This window comes from Toxorhynchites rutilus, chromosome 3 (assembly GCF_029784135.1).
Source record: "Toxorhynchites rutilus septentrionalis strain SRP chromosome 3, ASM2978413v1, whole genome shotgun sequence".
Classification (NCBI taxonomy): domain Eukaryota; kingdom Metazoa; phylum Arthropoda; class Insecta; order Diptera; family Culicidae; genus Toxorhynchites; species Toxorhynchites rutilus.
In genome coordinates, this window is record NC_073746.1 from 312,293,328 (window position 1) to 312,313,026 (window position 19,699).

Below are 19,699 nucleotides of genomic sequence, written 5' to 3' on the forward strand. Positions count from 1 at the left end.
ACACCATTGCTAGCCCACTACACTTTTTCTGAGCGGTCGTTTCTGTTGCAGTTGTTTTTTGGTGTGATTTATTCCGGGAACCGTTGTTCCGAAATCCGCCAACCATCCGAATGTCCGCCAGCTGCGCCCCATCGAGAATAGGATCGTAGGATCTATTCCAACATTTCGTGGCGGAAAAGGAGAAGGAACAAGTATGTTTTTGACAGCAAAGGCGAAAGTTCTGGCCAACTGCCGGGAGGGTAGAATATTTATGTAACATGGTCAATAAAAATATGTTTATGGAAAATTTGTCCCATTAAATTACCTTTTGTTGTTTTTCTATCGCCATCCGAAAATTGGCCATTTTTCAATGCAAACGTTCTTCTTCTTCTTCAATGGCACTAACGTTCCTAGAGGAACTTCGCCGTCTCAACGTAGTATTACTTGCGTCAAATTTCTTTGACGAAAAATTCCCTCGACCAGAACGGGAATCGAACCCGGACACCCGGCATGTTAGTTATGACGCTAACCATTCGGCCACGGGAGCACAATGCAAACGTTACTACATTGAATATTCCGCAAATGATGAGAAATGACGGATCTCTATAGTAGCATGTCCGAAAAAGAACCTGAGAACCAGAGCAGAGGATCCAAAGCCCCTAAGATGGATAGTTTTAGAAGCTTTTATTCATGGTTATTATGCAACTCACCACAGTGAATCCTGATTCTTATCTCACCCCACTAACAATTATCTCTTCCTTGATAATCGTTAGGGAACCACACTATAGAGACGATCCTTCTGGCCTTCGGGCGGTGAATATCATACTAACATTCCTTCCCTTCCCCTGGTGACTATAAGGCCGGCGTCGTTATTGGCTATTCAAAGCTCGATTCACCATAATTTGTACAATGAGAATGTTTTACAACTCCCAAACGTCATTCTGTTTTTTATTTGTGCAATTTCGCTGGTTCAGATCAATCACGAAGAGCAACTGCGAAGTGTACAGTCTACCAAAGCTCAAACTTTTTTTTTCATATATGCGGAAGCAAGTGTTAGGTTTAATTGTCCAGATAAAGCATGCTACCTTTATTGTTAAATTGTAAGTCGTGATGCCTACCAAAACCAATAGATTTAAGCTATATTTGTCTGAAACTCTAAACTTACTGAATATCCAAGCATTTTTTTAGTATCTTTAAGCGAAACGACAGCAATCGCTGTTGAAAAAATTTTCACCGTAGAACGCAGTTGCAAATACCTTCATCACACCCGGCTAGGAATGTGTTAAACTTTGATGCACCTTTTAACCCGGAAACAGGGATCAAAATTCACGAAAATTAATTGGTCGATCGGAAAAAGTCACAAACAAATCATTCATTTAACGTTAAGGAATTTTGGCGGCTTGACGATCCTTTAACAAGGTTCAACCGAGATTTAGCGGATGTCAGACGGCATACGTTTGCCTACTGCATTCCGTTTGCCCGGTTAATTGGACATGATGTTTTTACCGCGCCACAATCTTTCTAGCCTACTACACTTTCTCAGTTGTTTTCTGAGGCGATTTATTCCGAGAACCAGCGCACTCAGTATGCATCGCGAAGATTTTTCTCGTGCTAGACATAGTGCAGCCCGAGTTAATTACATATTTGTTCTCCCCTCACCGCTCTCTTTTTGATAACGCATAAAATCAATAATTTGTAAGTGTGATACAATCATATACAACCAATCTACATAGTGGTATGAAAACCGACGCAGTACATCCTATTTGATATGTTTTATTGTTGCTTTCTTCTGCCCGTCAGTATGAGCTCTGCACTACGCTTAATTTGCGCATACTCTGAGAATGCATTCTGAGGCGAAGAATTTTGCACGTCCGTTCAACACGCTAACAAAATAGAAACTGAGGACGACCAGGACAAGTACATGTGATTATCCCACGTTGATGGCACTGGATAATCTTGACTTCGATGGATATTTCAAGCATAGACATAGATTGCACCAATATTTATAGATTTGAGTGATTTCAATAATTTGTTTTCGAAATGATTGTCATACTACTTCGTTTAGGTCGTTTTCGAAATTTTAAACTCAAACCACACTATGGAAATGATGAGGTGCAAAAATACAAAAAATTTCCATAAACTGAGAACGGGCGGAGCTTAAATTACTGTATTTTCTCTATTCTATCCACATTGTCCGTAGAACGAACGTTGCATTTTCTATTCCTATTTCAGAAAAATGTGCGCTGTTTTTTTTATTTGACACATTGCTGAAATACGTATCTCTACGTCAAAAATTTAGGAAATTATTTTCGTTATTGGGGCAAGCAAAAGATTGATTATAGCTTTCTTGAACGGCACTTAATGGAAAAATATCACTAAATATGAGTAGAGGAACTCAATTCAGGGGAACACAAGCGGAAAATGACAGCGGAGATCACGATAATTCGACTCCTGTCAGTTCAATTTATACGCCACCCACGTGGGATAATCAAGACGTTTGAAGACAATTTTTGCACGTGAATCTGCTAGAACGCGAACGAGTAGTACCACAGAATGGATGGTGTTATTGCTTCCTAAATACATTAGACTATGAGCAAATCTGATCTATCAAACATGATTTATCTGTACCACGACTATGCGCTTAACGATGGTGCGACGTTATTGTTGCGTACAAATGGCTGTATCAAAATGTTCTTTTTTTTCTATAATTCACAAATGTTTTCATGCCTAGCGTATGTATAACATGATCAACTAGTACAAGCAAACCTGTTTTTGTGCGGTCCCTTTTCGCGTGATTCCTCGTTTGTGCGACTCTTTTTTATTACGACATCGGGTGTTGAATCACACAAACTAATCGCACAAATAATAATATCGCACCAAAACAGTCACACAAATGAGAAATCGCACGAAAAGCAACCGCACAAAAACAGGTTTTCCTGTATCAATAAAAAGTGGAAGCGCTTACGTCCACTATACAATTTTTACAATAGAGCACAGATAAACATGCCAAACTTCGTAGAAACTTTGAAAATCGAGGATTTTATTCTATAAGGAATTCGCATTAGTTAAAATTAATTAAAAATCCATTGCTCAAGAATGAAACCATCAAAAATCACACGCTCATACAAATGACGTATTTATTACTTTATATTGGATAAATAATACTTATATTTAGACATAAAAACGCACTGAAAAGAATCGTCAGTATCAATATCAAGTGTAATATAACTTCATAGCTTATCAGTTCTATCACTTAACTTTTTTATTGTTATTTGCTCTTAACATAAAATGCGAAGCTGTACAATTGTGCAGAGCCATCCAGAATCCGATCAATGTGGCCACAAATCATTTCAAACAGCGTAGAGTTTACTGCATACGCCGCATTCGTTCCACATACAACTCGTACAGAATTTTATTCCGATCGAAATAGTGCGGATTGTCACGCTCACTCAAATCGGGACAATAGTCCCCCAGTACTTCCCCATTCACTGTCAGCGGCTCCTGGCTATAGGAGGACCTTGTCGCACTGGGAGAGCTCCCCCCGGAGGGTATCGAGTGGCAGGTACTCGCAGAGCTACTGCTCGAGCCGCCCTGGGGGAAATTATTCTGATGACCCTCGAGAACGGGCATGTGGGCGCCCGTTGGATGCTCATTGGCAAATCCTCCGGCTTGGCTATTGTTCAGGTGTAAATTATTTATCCGTTTCGACAATGGCATAAACTCATTGACGTCCTCTTCTCGTGATCGTTTTCTGCGATGAAAAGCATGATTATCGGATGTCAGCATCCAGGAATCGATTGATTACGTCGTATAAGTTGTAAACAAAGAACAGAACAGACGCACCTTGGATCTACGACAGCGGCCATAGCGAGCGATTTGGAAATGCAACAATTTATTGGAAGCTGCTCAACTTATTTGCTCATATAATCACGGTTGAATTTCACTTGCCAAACAAATTTACTTAGAACAAGCTGGTTCTTTTTCAAATGATTTCGTGATGATCTTCTCGTACAGAAATCTGAGACATAAAAACAATGTTCGATTGTCAATTCATAAGAGAGAAGGAAAAAACATTGCATCTGTGAACGCAACCCATATTGTGTACGGTTTACCTAAGATAAGATCAGACAATAGGGGGTCTTTTACGGACCAAATTTCTGTCAGATACGGACCAAATTTCTGTCAGTCGTTCTGATTTCTGATTGGTCGATTTCGATAAATTTTGTAAACAAAGTCGATTTTTCCAGTGTTGCCAATAAAAATAAATTACGTTGGGTTTGTATTGAATTTAGAAAAAAAATGAATTTAATTGATATTACGATACTTAGTTTAGAGGAAATGTGAAGGAATTGTATACACGTTTTACCTAATTATTTTGTTACTATATTTTGATTGAATTGAAAAATTTATATATATATATATATATATATATATATATATATATATATATATATATATATATATATATATATATATATATATATATATATATATATATATATATATATATATATATATATATATATATATATATATATATATATATATATACATCCATTTCATGTCAAACCGATATAGTGCTCCTCAGATTTCCATGAAAAGTGGTAGTTTCTTTCTATATTGCAAAATATTAGACCCGTATTTTTTATTTTTTCGTTAGGGTGACCTTTTCTTATTTTAGGGTGGTCCGAAAAATCATTTTTTTCAACTTTTTCCTAAAAGTGCCTTTTTTAAAATTCATAACTTTTGAATCACTGAACCGATTTAGATGATCGATATTTCAAATTGAAGCCAATTAATCTTTTTTGGAAAAATATTAGGCTTGCCAAGAAATCGAATTTTGTTTTCGTAACTATTGATTGTAGTTGTTTTTTGTTATTTTTATGTTTTTTGTTTTTATGTTTTTATATTTTATGTTTTTTCTTGAAAGCTGAGGATTTATTACATAACATATCTCGATATCAGATAGGCTTTTTTGTGTTTTTGAGTGACTTTTCAAAGTTAACTGGTCGTCCGTAAAATCATTTTTCCACTCTTATCCAAAAATATTTTTTTGCAAAAATTTATTACATTTGAACTACTGAACTGATTGAGATGATCGACATATTAAATTGAAGCCAATAAGCCAATCTTTTTTGAAAAAATATCACACTTACCGGAAAGATAGGATTCTAGTCGCATAGGTCTAGTCTAGTCACATAAGAATATTGAACGAAGACTTAAAACATGTTAAATTTACAAAATAATGACTCTAAAACGAAAAAAACACCTCTCTAGAACCCTCTTTCCAAGTTCAATGCTTTTTTCAAAATTTTTTCTATTAAAAATCTACCTCATTGGCTTCAATTAGATTTATTGATCATCTGAATCGGTTCAGAGGTTCAAAAGTTATGATTTTTTGAAAAAGTCATTTTTGGGAAAAAGTGGAAAAAATGAGTTTTCGGACAACACTAAAATGGAAATGGACATAAGTTTAGTTTAATAATAATCTATTTGGTTTCTGATACTAATATATTTTATTTCTACCATGCCATGCTCCTGCTATCAAATTTTCGTTTCCTTGTTTTTTTTTGTTTTCTCCGCTTTTTAAACGAAAAGATATAATTTTTTTTATAATGTCATTCCTTGTTTTTTCACAATGGAATAAAGTGGATGGCAAAACATACATTTCTCCTGCCATTTTCTTCGGCAAATCAGCTTCGTTAGGTTCCAAATGCGATTTCATATTTCGGAATAGAATTTCCATTGCTAAGAAGAAATTAAAAGTCTCATCATTCACTATGCAGATGGGAGAGTTAGAAGCTGTAGCTCGCAAATATGAAAAAAGAGACGGTTGATACAATCTAGGTTGTGTTTTGCTGACTACCAATCTCTTGTTACACTGCTGACATGTTCTTTCCCGCTGAATAATTTTTTTGATGATGAAACCAGCTATATAGAACAACGAATTTTGTTCTGTTCTGTCGAGAAAAGTTTTCGCTTCATCGACGGTGTACTCATAGTCGAATTCAATATTCATATCATCCACATTATCACTAGAATTAGATGAAGCTGAAATTCGATATGATGTCGATGCTGCTTCATTGTCCATCAATTTCTGGGCTGAACATTCTTCACGCCGCTTTGATAGCAAATCTATCAATCCAATAAGATGTTGTTGTGTATCGGCTGTATACGAAGCATTCGGTACTACGGTCATGTATTGCGAAAGAGTCACAATTTTCAAGTTATTGCTGAATTGCAATGGAGTTGGGCGTCGTTGCTTTGCACGAATCAATGAGAAAAGACTCTCCAGACAATCTTGGACGAACCGCGATGTAAATATTTGTGGGTGTCCTTCATGCAAAAGCCGATCTGTCAACCTCACAATTGCATTCGTGCAAACGATTACACTTGTTTGCCATGGTTTCCAATGTCCGTGTCCTACTTGGAGATCATACATTAACCGCACCATGGTCTTCAGATGAGCGATATCCTCGTCATATTTCATAGGATCATTCAAACAAAATACTTTTTCTTCTGCCCTATTATTGATAAGCTCGAACCATCGAGCAAAGTCTTCTATGAAGCATGCGGTAGTAAGAAGCTCCGGTAATTCTCGTATTTCCGCATGAAACTTCAATGCTGCAGCCACCGTCCTGTTGCAATATTTTGTTGCGTTGCATACTTTCATTTTATCTATTGAAGATGTTCTGTTGTCAAAGCACACATCCGAGGCCGTTAGTCTGTGACAAAGCCGCAACGTGTTGTTTATTTCGGAGTTCACGATTGTGGTTAAATGGTCTCGATGAACAATATTGGATGTTAGCTTTTTTTCACGAACATACCAATCCGGAACTTTCAGGTAGACATTGTTCAACCAGCCATGTACTGTATTTTTAAATACGTGTACGGGATCGGGTATGATCTCTAGCATTCTGTTCTCAGCATTTAATGTCTCATTTTTGCGACGAATATCGATCCCCAAATCCTTCCACATGCGCTGGTTTTCGGACCCGGAATCTGTTGTTATAAAATGGACACGCAAACTGATTCCCTCTGCTCTTGAAACTGCAGACAATACAGCATTCTTCAAAAACTCTTTTTGTATAGAGTTGCCGGTGTACTCGAAAGCAACCACCTGTTTCCAGCGCGCTGCGATTCCAACTAGCATGAATACCAAAGCTTTACAGGCTAAAGTTTGGGACATAGGAAGCGTTGTTGTTCCAACAAACTGCTTCGTATTTTGGCAAAACTCATTTGCCTCGTCTATGCTCATTTCGTCTAGAACCAATCCGCAGTCCTTTTCTTCAACCGACATTGTGGAGACTTTATGTTGTAGCAGCTCGAATATATCTTCAAGAATACCTACAAAATATCATTTCATATATTAACATGCGATGAGACATATGATTATAATTACATACCAGGACTGAAACGAACTCCTTCAATTTGGCGTAGTAGAGTCCTCGTGGATGGGAACGGGAAGCCTTTTTGAATAAGCTTGTCGTATCCACCTTGAAATGCAAACCGAATTTGTAAATTTTCCGTAATCGTTTCATTGGACCAACGTTTCACTTTTTTAACCTCTCCTGTTAATAGCTTAATTTGATCTTCTCTGAAAAGCTTCTTCAAGGGTTGTTTTCCACGAATTCTCGAGGTCAGATATCCGCATTTTTTCTTCCATTGTTTTACAATTCTATTAACGGTTACATCAATATAAAATATTAGAAAATAACATATTTTTTGACACCCTACCTTTTCAGCTTGGAAATTTGATGTTTCAAACGAAATATTTCTTCCTGTAGTTGTTTATCTCCTTCATATACGTCAACCAAATCATAATTGTTCTCAATACTTTGTATCTCTTCCCATTCCTCATTCGCGGATGCAGCTAAGGTCGGAATTTTCGTAACTCCATTTTCATTGTATTTCCCATCAACAAAATGAGCCTGTATATATACTAGTATTAGGATATGTTTTAGAATTAGTTTTTAATACTTACGCTACATATTCTTGTGCTTGATTTGATTTCAAAGAATGGAACTTCTAATTCACTGTTCACGCAAAATCGAATCCATTCTTTCCGAATATTTTTGTCTTGAGGGAACCGATAAAATTTATACTCAGGATGAGTATCCGTCCTTCGCTCACAATTTAAGGCTTTACACTTCATTTTTATTTTTGAATTACGTTTTGTATGAATAAAATGGCTTCCTAACGTTGTTTTGGTTGTATTCCTGCTCATATAATAAGATAGAATGTTTTGGTTCAGACAATGAGAATCTGCATAACGCTGTAACGGTTGTCAGATTAGATTTATTTGCTAAAAAAAATCCCAAATTTGTTTTGGAAACGATTATATTATAGATATGGGTATTTAAAAGACTTATTTTATCCTTTTAAAGCATATTTTTGAGATTGTCTATTTGAAAATATGCAATAATCATTGAATTCGCACCAACCAAATGTTACGATTCATTAAAATAGAAATTTGAAAAATCCGATATTTTATAATATTTGGCAGCTCTGGCATCTTCATGTCATGGCTTCGTTTTTGGACGACGAAGAAGAGTAAGAAGCCAGTTGTCTGGTCTTGTCTTAGGGTTTACATCTGATAACGGATGAATTCAATTATCAGTGCCGAAAGTTTATCACATCATTGAATGAACGTTGTCGGTTACTTCTATTATATTGCTCTTCTCGGTCTTAATCGCTTTTTCTGAGTGGTCGTTTCTGTTGCAGTCGTTTTCTGCAGCGTTTTTTCCAGGGAACCCCAATGAATGTATGAGAAAAATCGATCCTCAAATTTAAAAATGTTACCCTATACAAAATGTTCACCACCTCGAAAAAACACCCTATGCAAAATATCAGCTCAATCAAACTTTGACCGCTTTTCGGTCAAAGTTTGAATCTTTTGAAAATCGAAAAACCCAAGGGCGGAAACAGGGGATTTCAAAAAAAAAAAATGGTGGTGCCAAATATCTTAAAATTGCATGAAATGTCGAGTTCTAATGTCATCTCGAAAAAAAATTGTTTTGACAAAAATCGACACTCTGGGACTTCGTTTTTTCGAAATACCAGACAGAACGTATGGTTTTGTCAAATAAAAATAGTGATCTTGATTTTTCATTCGGAACTTGCTGCTTGATTTGCATTCACTGGTGTCGCAGATGCTAAAAAATTTGTAAACTGAAAAATTACCGGAAATCGGGGTTTTCGAAAAAAATTTGAAGCCAAATGTCTTAAAATTGCATGACACGTCGAGATTTACAGTTATCCCAACTGGGTGAGCACTACCGGTTCTTTGATTTTACCAAGAGACGTAGGGATTTCGAAACGATTCACGAATCGATGCCAAGGGAACATCTCTGAGTTCTTAATTCTTTTTTCGTTCTTTTCCGATTTTTTTCTGCCTTGAGTTATTGTTTCAATGTTTGTTATTCTAGTATCTTTTGGGATTATTCCTGTCTTAAGAACAACATTCTGTTTCATTTTCATTCGGTTTGGAGTCTTATCCGATTCCTCTTCGATATCGTCTGATTTTTCCGCAGTCTCTGTTAGTATACGGTCAATCAAATTATTCCTACCTTCCAAATCTTCAAACATTTTTCCGTCTTCTCTGCTGTTTTCGTCCATATTTTGTATCCACAAATCGATGCCAATGTTCCCACATTTTATTGGTAGGAATATTATTAGTTAATGGTTGAAAGTTCTCCCAGCGGATATTGCCCTTGCTAGATGATGGTCCTGGAATTACAGTACCGATGCTGCAGCTATGGTCGACTTCCTTGGGTCTTTTTGGTCTTTTTTTTTTATTGGCTGGTTTCAATTCGAAGCTACCACGACCCACTTTGTGGTGGTTTCGATTTGCTTTTAACGCTCGTATTATTCACGATAATCGTTTCGCATCGCCGGTATCTTTACACCATTAAATGTGCTTAATCCTTTGTTGTCACAATTTCCAGAGGTGGTTTCCTCTCTTTCATCACGCTCGATACCGCAACTGTCATTCTCATTGCATCTCAAATCACACCACCGCTTTTCTACTCCTTCGTAGTCCAATCCGATCGGTATGACCTCATCGAATTTTTGAACTCAGGAGCGCGAACATATCTTTGTCAACTCCGTTTTTTATGTTACATTTACAAATAAATTCCAATCCAACTTAGCGCTTTCTTCTCGATTCGCTTCCAACTGAACCTAGCGCGGTCGTCTCGATCCCCTTTTGATTATAGCTAGTGCGGTCGTCTCGATCCGCTTCCAATTGAACCAAACATTCTTACGGTTTCAGCGATGACGAGATTCTACTTGGAGAAGGAGTTAACATCGAGGAAACCGAACTAAGGCGATCTGCACGATCTACGATTCGACAAAGTCACCAACGTAACAAAGCACGTGAACGAAGAACCCAAAAACTACTCCGAAGCAGCAGCTACAATAGTCCGGAAGCAGCAGCTTGGAGACTTGAGTTTTCACAACAACAGCTATCACAGCAAATCCCATTTTAATTTTAGCTGCTGGCAGAAATCAGCAAGCAAGATAGACGTTCATGAGGTACTTAATAGTTAATGATAACGATAGACGTTAACGAGGTACTTCAGATTTCCTTTCAAAAGTGCAGGTTCGATCAATTCAACCATTAATGGTTTGATAAGGTTTGTCAGTTCGGAGAAAAGTAATGGTGACATAAGCTCGTCAAAAATGGTTGAATTGCAGCAGCTGATGTTAAGAAAAAGCCTAATTTAGCTCCCAAGCAATTTATCCTCAACAGCATCTGCAACTATTCTGAAGGTACTGGATGTGAAAATAGCAGCAAAGCTCCTACGGAAAATACGTTCCTTTTGTGCTTAGACTGCAGCTACGTAGGTTTTAAGGTACGGCAGCCTGTCCAGTGCTATTTCTGCCACCGGTTGGTTTTCGATCCATCTTACTCCGGAAAACTTCAGGGGGAAATTTTGCCGTTCAAGTACATGGTTTTTCAGATTAAACGCTCACGCAAAAAAGTCTAATAGCTTCTTCAATTTTTTTTTCTCGCTCCGTCGATGGTAACACTGCATTCCCCATTTCGGGGCGATAATATTCTAATATTCTTCTACTCGTTCAGTCTGATCGGATGGTTTTTAGTGTCAAGATGAACAATTTACAAGAACGTGTATTTTTAGTGAAATCGTATTACTCGAGCAACCGAAGCCTTAATGAAACTTTGTCCTCTTATGGTATAAATTACAACATTTCACGTCGTCGATTACTTTCTTTGGGGGGTACGTGAAGGACCGTTGCGATGTTAATAAGCCACAAAATTTTGAGGAACTTAAAGAAGAAATAACTTGGTTTTGAACAGCATCGAAGTCGTAATAGTAGAGTTGTGCATGAAGAATTTTGTTCACCGTTTAAGGGGGTATTCTAGTGTAGAGACACGAATTTCGGACGTTTTTTCGAACTCCGTAAAAATAAAACAAAGAATATTTTTACTATCCATTATATCATTATTCGTTTATCTATCTTTCAACAATAAAACAAAAATAGGACGGAAAAAAAATATTCATAATTAGAATAGTTACATGCTGGTGAAGTGAGGGTGTTCAAAAAAAAGTTGTGCCATGGCGTACACGATTTCAGTCCTTCTGGTTATCTGAAACAAAAAAATCGAACAGATTCTGAATCAGTAAAGATGTCGCTATGGCATGAACCTCGGACAAGTCAAAAACATGGGTTTTAACAAAATGGCGGCCGTTTGAAAACAAAAATGCTGTTTAAAACGTTTTTTTTTTGCGTTTACCGATTTTTTAAAAATAGTAAAATTAAAAAGTTATAATTTTTTATTGCTTCATGCGATAGAGAGATGTATGCAGATTATTTTCATATAAATTTGACATAAATCGGTTCAGTAGAACTTGAGATATCGTGTACGCCAGTTAGAAAAAAACTAGTTCCGAGAGAAACGCGTTTGAAGTTCATTGTGATGGCCGTAACAGGTTAGATACCACATCACTAAGATGGCTCTAACTAGGTATATAATAGGATTTTCGATAAGTCCTTTCTAGAGTATATTCTTGAATGCCTAAACTACAGAAATATGGTAAAAAAAAAATTTCGATTTTTTCAGATTTCTAGACTAGAATACCCCCTTAAAACGCGTTATCAAAAAATGGGGTGGACACATCGAAAATGCCCTAAAATAAGCTTTATTTTGGTTTTTCTAAAATAAAAATTGGTTCACTTTTGTAGAAGTTATTAAAATTTGTTGCGTGAGCGTTTAATCTGAAAGACCCTGTAGTTGAAGAGTATTCCGCTCATCCTAACGGCTGTACATACACTGGAGGAATTCATCAATTTTCCAACCAATCTTTTTCATTGCTTCTTTGAATGAATTGTGCACAACACGCAAACCGCAGCATAGCTCGTGGTTCTGGCTGCCTTCGATTTCACGGATTTCTGCTGCATTCAACTGCTTCATTACTCGCTCAAATTAACATAGGGACCGTCCATGCTGAGTTGCCCCGCTTCGAACAAGGTTTAGCTTCAAAACATTTATTCAATCCGTCGATCAAGTCCAGTGCACGCGTTGAGATTAGAAAAGCAGAGCCAATGCACTCGAATTCCATCGTTCCCTTCGTTCTCTCGAAACCCATTCGGCCGTAGTTCTGTGAGCACCGTATCTAAGGAAACTCTCGTTAAATTTAGTATATTCAATCTGATATCTTGGACATCATCAGTTTGGGCGACTGTTCTGATATTCCAGAATAGGTAAACAGATATTTTGTTTAATCTCATCGATGAATTCACCATTGACCAGTGGTAGATAACGACTTAAAATGTTCTGTTTATTAAAGCTGATATACCTTATCACTTATCTCTTGGATTGGTCTCTTTTGTGGCTTGATCCTGAAACAATATATCAGACCAACTAAACCATGACTCATTACGCGAAAAGTTTCATACTACGTTTCTGTATGCATGAGAAAATTTGAATTTTTGCTCTAAGTGAATATGCCCTTTATATTTCACACATGTACCCACTATTTCAATAACGATTTAAAGTAATTTGGGCAAGAAAAATGCATAAATCTATACCATTTAGCATAATATGTGCGTGTGACCACTTTACCTTCAGATCAAAAAAATAGTTCAATTTTTCAACTTTTTTTCCAATGCTGAAAAATGTACTATTTTAATTTTTTATAATAAAAGTCGTTTGGTATCTTGAACAACAATAAGTTGAGCTACAATATTCTTCGGAAAATGAGGACATATTCCTTACGGTGACCACTACGCCCTCACTTCTCCTACGTGATCGGATAGCTCATTTTGGTTCTGCTGAACTGCATCTTCGGTGTTATTTAACTGTCCGGAAACATATGCGGAAAGAGTTTAGCACTGGAGCACTACAGTTTCATGGGTTCGGGTCGACCACTTGCTGAGGAAGATTGTCCAAATGAGTTCACGACCTGGGGTGACATCGCGCGTTTCGAAACGAGTAACTCGTTTCGAGATAATTCAAACTCGAATCGAATTGAATTTAGTATTATGTATTTTTTTCGAGTTAATATTTTCAGTGTACTATATTTCGAGCAAAATTTGTCTCGAAGAGAAATGTTAAATTTTTGGGTTTGTTGCAAATATCAATGCCGATAAACAAATTTAATTTGATATTATATTAGAATTGTGATTAAAAAGAAAAGATCGCGAAATGTTTTTTGACGATAGCAATAGGGAAGAGAACATGCTTATTTCACAGAGGCGGGAGTTTAGGGATAAAAATGACTCTCTTTCGCTAAGGGTGCTCATACACTGTTTGACCGAAGCCAAATATTTGACTCTTTTTGACAGATAAAATTTTGTCAACGTGTACTGATCAAATATATTCTACACAAAACACGACAAGCAAATATTCAATTATTGGATGTCTAAAATATTTTTTCAGTCTGTTCTTCGAACCTGTCGGTAAATGGTTAGGTTACCTTGAATATTTCAGCGGATTTTTTCCATGTTCGGTGTTTGACATTGTTTACCACTGTTGAAAATTGAAGAGTGGCAAACAAAATAGTGTTTGTACAAATATCAAATCAAACCTTATCTGTCAAAAAATATCAAATATTTGACCTCCGGGCAAACTGTGTACGGCCTCCTTAAGTGAAAATGAGTGAGTTTGTCTTATACAGTAGAACCCCGATTATCCGCGGAAAAGTTTGGCTAGCTTACCGCGAATAATGGTATAAAGGACTAAAAATGAGTTCCAAACACGAAAAAAAGATATTTTAGCATGAAAGCTATGTTTTACCAATACAGAAATCACTATACTATCCATCTACCAGGTCGCGTACACCAGTGATCAGATAATGTGAAAGCCATGACCAAAACAAAAGTGCATGAGCCTATCATTTACTGACAAACTCGGGGAAGGCCTATAGATTTACTATGGAGCTTGCTTTCGAGGATTATCCGCACCGCGGATCATCCGCTCGCGGATAATCGGGGTTCCACTGTATATGTTAATTACTATCATTTATGATAGTAATTATTCTTTTGCTTCAAGGTTTCGACTGTATATCAGACTTAGTCGAGAAGCATTTAAAAATATTTCGGATACAACCGTGTTCCAAACAACATTCAGGAGCACTTCTGCTCCTGCAGCTTTGAAATTAGCGGCCGTTTTAAATCTTTTGGATTCTGGTCGTACCAAATTAATGCAATGAAGGAGAAAACTTTTTACTTGGTATGGCTCAACCAACAGTTTCATCAATGTTCAATGAAATGATACTACTTCTGGAAAGAAGCTTATGCGAAAAGGGGATCGAATTGGATACAACATCGTTTAACGAAACAACCCAATATGCAATTGAAATTTCCTTTGGTGTAAGGTTTAATATTAAAATCAACGTTTCACTAGCATTTTCCTATACGATGATCAACCATTTCTTGTCAGGATATTTCTCATTTCGAGTTTAAAAAATGCTCGAACACAATGTTACGTAATGTCCAACTTTGCTCGAAACTCTACTACTGCGTTATTCATTTCGCTCGTTTCGAGCTCGCTTCGAGATTCATGGCAAAAGTGGTCGAAACGAACAAAAATCACTCGTTTCGAAATGCGAAATGCCACCCCTGACTTGTGTCTGTATTCTGCGTTTCAGTGGAAATGGACAAATTACGGGTCCTATTCCAGAAGACGAAACGAGCTTCTGAATCAGCCACCAGTTAAATTGAATAATATCATTTTTACAAAATCAAACAACATGCTCGATATTATGACATGTTGTACCACAATTACATAAATTGTTAGTAGCAACAAACTTTTTTCTTTTTTATTTTTATTAAATCGTTTATTTTTACAGGCTCAGTTACATAAGTTTGAAGGAGTACAAGTATATATAAACATTTTTCATTAATTGATAATTTCATTAATGTTAATGAAGTAGAGAACCGATTACTCGCCGTTTGCTCGAGTTTAGAAGGGTGACATTTTTTTCATGAAAAGGATGGGATATAGGGATATGTTGACAATGTTCACACTCACATTCGCACTCACATTCATCATACTCAATTCTTAAGCCTATCTTATATCTAATATGTATTTACATTTTACCTTATTCTATTGTTAGTAAGAAGGGATTTGATTTCTCGTGATGGAAAAGGAAAAGGAGAATATAAGGATATAAGGACAATCACACACGGAGATCGATAGCTTTTAGGAAGACATATATTTGGGACATGTAATCAAGGTCTAACCGAGCCAATACATCTCTCACCGGCAGATTGGGCTGCCTTCCTCTAGCCCGAAGAGAGTTTTCTAAATTCGATCTGGCAACAAGATACTCCTCGCACGACCAAACAACGTGTTCGATGTCGTGGTAAATTCGACAAGCTGATCAGCTTTACCAGCCATTTTAAGCGAAGACGACAATCCGTATACGCCATCGCGAATTGGCGTCAAAGAGACTGTGAAGAGCGGAAATTCCCCGAGGAAGTTGCACAGAGCAGCTGAAATATTCACAGTGCTAGATCACTGATCAAGAGAAAGAAAGAATTCACCCCCAAGTACCGCAAGTATATCATGCATGAAAAACTGTGACGTCACATACAGTATAAATATGGAAACGATAGGTAGGAGAGTTTAGGGACAGATGAAAAGGAAATAGAGAATAGAAAGAATAAAGAAAGAAGAAACGTTGTACATAAAACAGATAATCGTGCTCCTTTACGACCACTATCCCTTCGCTATTATCGTCCTTCGAACTCTAAAGGAGTCTTCCGCCCTCGTCCTCAATCGGTCGGAAGAGATGGGTCAGCACTGCACAACCTTTGAGCGCATTCAGTGAGGGGACTTAGCAGGTGGCCTCAATAGGTGCGGGAGGTCCCCTGGAGTTGCGAAAAACACGAAGGAACTTCTGTTTGTGAAAAGAGGGTTTTGAAGGTAGCCGGCTAGGGAATAAGCGACCCTGAGAACCCTATCCCCGAATCCTAAGAGTTACAATTTCTCGTATTCTCTCAAGGAAGTACGGTGAGTGCTTTTCCGGCCTCACTGAACGGATAGCTTCGACAGAGCTAAGACTATCCGTTACAATGCAATAGTGTTCAACAGGTCGTGAGGCGACGCTGTCCAGCGCCCAATGTATTGCTGCCAATTCAGCAATATACACTGAGCAAGGATTCTGAAGACTGTGGGAGGTGCTAAAAATTTCGTTAAACTCTCCAAATCCTGTGGACTCATTCATAGAGGACCCATCAGTAAAGTACATATTATCACAATTCACACGCCCATACTTTGTATTGAAAATCGTAGGAACGATTCCCTATCGATGATAATCTGGAATATCATGGATTTTCTCCTTCATGAACAGATCAAAATGTACAGAGGAATTGATGTAGTCAGGAAAACAAACACGGTTGGGAATATACGAAGAAGGATCAACCTGCATGGAGATGAACTCATGATATGAGCTCATGAATCCAGAATGAAAATTTAGCTCGATAAGCTGCTCAAAATTTCCGATCACCAATGGGTTCATAACCTTACACCGGATGAAGAACCGAAGAGATAATAAATTGAAGCGATCTTTTAGTGGGAGTACGCCTGCCAAAACCTCGAGACTCATGGTATGCGTTGAGGGCATACATCCCAACGCAATACGGAGACAAAGATACTGAATTCGCTCGAGTTTAATGAGGTGTGTTTTGGCAGCTGATTGAAAACAGAAACTGCCATACTCCATCACTGAGAGAAAAGTTGTTCAATACAACATTATAAGATCTTCGGGATGGGCTCCCCACCAGGTGCCGGTAATTGTACGAAGAAAGTTTATTCTTTGTTGGCATTTTTTACTCAGATACCTAATATGGGCCCCCCAAGTACATTTGGAGTCGAACCATACCCCAAGATACTTGAATGACATTGCATGAGTGATCGGTTTTCCCAAAAGTTGAAGCTTTGGTTTTGCTAGTCTATGCTTCCTAGAAAAAACCACGATCTCTGTTTTCTCCGTGGAGAATTCGATCCCTAGCCCAATGGCCCAGGTTGAAAAATTGTTCAAAGTATCTTGTAAGGGTTCTTGCAGGTCGGATTCTTTTGATCCTACGACAGACACCACTCCATCATCTGCAAGTTGTCTTAAGCTGCAATTTTGTGTAAGGCAATTGTCAATGTCGCTTACATAGAAGTTGTACAAAAGGGGGCTTAAACAGGAGCCCTGAGGGAGGCCCATGTAGGAGACCCGATTTACTGTCGAATCCCCGTGAGAAAAGTTCAACTGTTTCTCACAAAGCAAGTTATATGATATATTATTCAACAGAGGCGGCAGACCCCGAGAGTGTAATTTGTCTGACAAAACCTCTATTGAAACAGAATCAAAGGCCCCCTTTATGTCCAAGAATACTGAAGCCATTTGGTTTTTTTCGGCGTAAGCCATTTGAATTTCTGAAGAAAGCAACGCAAGACAATCATTCGTCCCCTTGCCCCTGCGGAACCCATATTGTGTATCTGAGAGTAGGCCATTCGTTTCAACCCAACGATCAAGGCGAAACAAGATCATTTTCTCCAACAATTTCCGTATACAAGACAGCATTGCTATTGGGCGGTACGAATTGAAGTCGGACGCGGGTTTTCCGGGTTTTTGAATAGCTATAATTCGCACTTGTCTCCAATCATCTGGAACAATATTATGCTCCAGAAACCGATTGCATAAATTCAACAAGCGATGTTTCGCCACATCAGGGAGGTTTTTTAACAAGTTGAACTTAATTCTATCCGTTCCTGGAGCCGAATTGTTACAAGAAAGGAGAGTAAGAGAGAATTCTACCATCGAAAACTCGGAATCAAGATCGCACCTATCCTGTGGTATATCTCGAACAATTTTTTGCACAGGAACGGAATCGGAACAAACCTTCCGTGCAAAATTATAAATCCATCGATGTGAATATTCTTCGCTTTCATTCGATGAAGAGCGATTTCTCATGAGCCACTTTCCATAATTTTTACATTGACGTTTCTCGTGACAAACCTCCCACGAAATTTCGCCAATAAGCACGTTTTTTCCCTTTGATCAAGTTTTTTAATTGATTTTCAAGGTCCAAATACGTTTGAAAATGCTCAATGGTTCCACGTTTCCGAAAAGCTATAAATGCGTTCGATTTATCCTGATAAAGCTTGGAACATTGGCTATCCCACCATGAATTGGGAGGCCTTTGACGAATAGTGGAGCCTGGGAAGGGGTTCTTTTGAGCGCGAACCGCACTGTCATATATCAGAAAATGAAGTTATACTCCTCCAATGGAGGCAAACCATCTCTGGAATTGATGGCTAGAGCAATTGCGTCCGCATATTTTTTCCAGTCAATGTGTCTTGTGAGGTCATATGCCATGTTTATGGATTCAGAAGAATTCGACCCAATGGTGATGGAAATTTTGATTGGCAAGTGGTCACTACCGTTGGGGTCCTGGATTACATTCCACTTGCAATCTAACGATAGTGAATTCGAGCAAAGCGAGATGTCAAGAGCACTTGGGTCAGCAGGAGGCTTAGGTACACGTGTTGTTTCCCCAGTGTTCAAAACATATGACCTTTGAAGCTGTTACAAAGGTCATATATCAACGATGAACGATTGTCGTCGTACTGTTTCCCCCAGGCAGTTCCGTGAGAGTTGAAATCTCTCAAGATCAATCGTGACTCAGGAAGGAGTGAGAACATGTCAACAAGTTGCTTGCGGCTAACCGCAGTTCTCGGGGGCCAATACAAGCTGACAAAACAGAGATCTTTGCCTCTGATGTTTGCATGACAAGCAACAGCTTCGATCCCTCCAATAGGTGGAAGATTAATTCGAAAAAATGAGTGGCACTTATTGATCCCCAATAGTACCCCTCCGTATCTGTCAACACGGTCCAAGCGTATAATATTAAAATCGTGGAAAGATAGATCATCTCGCGAAGAAAGCCAAGTTTCGGACAGAGCAAAAAAATCACAATTGAACTTATGAATTAAAAATTTGAATGTATCCAATTTAGGGATAAGACTACGACAATTCCACTGTAAAACAGTGATATCTCCGACCTCTCTATTTAAATTAGACATCAAGAGAGATAATCATTGCAAGGAGGGGCCATATTTGCATCAATTGCTGCAAAATTTTCTTTAACACTGGAAGCATTGAGATGACAATGGTTCTGATGGAGTCGGAAACGTTAAAACACATGAAGATTTGATCCACAAGGTCAGTCAACTTTATAAATCCCGATTGGGAAGTTG

The 19,699-nt window shown here is 37.9% G+C and overlaps 1 protein-coding gene across 1 annotated transcript; it reads right to left on the reverse strand.

The window, feature by feature from the left end:
* Positions 1-3,091: 3,091 nt before the first annotated feature.
* Positions 3,092-4,024, reverse strand: LOC129778521 (uncharacterized). Its single transcript, XM_055785462.1, has 2 exons — positions 3,823-4,024; positions 3,092-3,730 (listed from the first exon to the last, which is right to left on the reverse strand). Exons 1-2 carry the CDS (start codon positions 3,843-3,845, stop codon positions 3,346-3,348), a joined length of 408 nt encoding a protein of 135 aa, XP_055641437.1. The 5' UTR covers positions 3,846-4,024; the 3' UTR covers positions 3,092-3,345.
* Between the last annotated feature and the right edge of the window lie 15,675 nt (positions 4,025-19,699).

Excerpts from the sequence above, each read along its gene's own strand:
- LOC129778521 (XM_055785462.1), bottom strand. The coding sequence starts at position 3,845 with ATGGCCGCTGTCGTAGATCCAAG. Across the intron at positions 3,731-3,822 it reads GCCGCTGTCGTAGATCCAAG|AAAACGATCACGAGAAGAGG; the intron begins GTGCGTCTGTTC and ends TTTTCATCGCAG.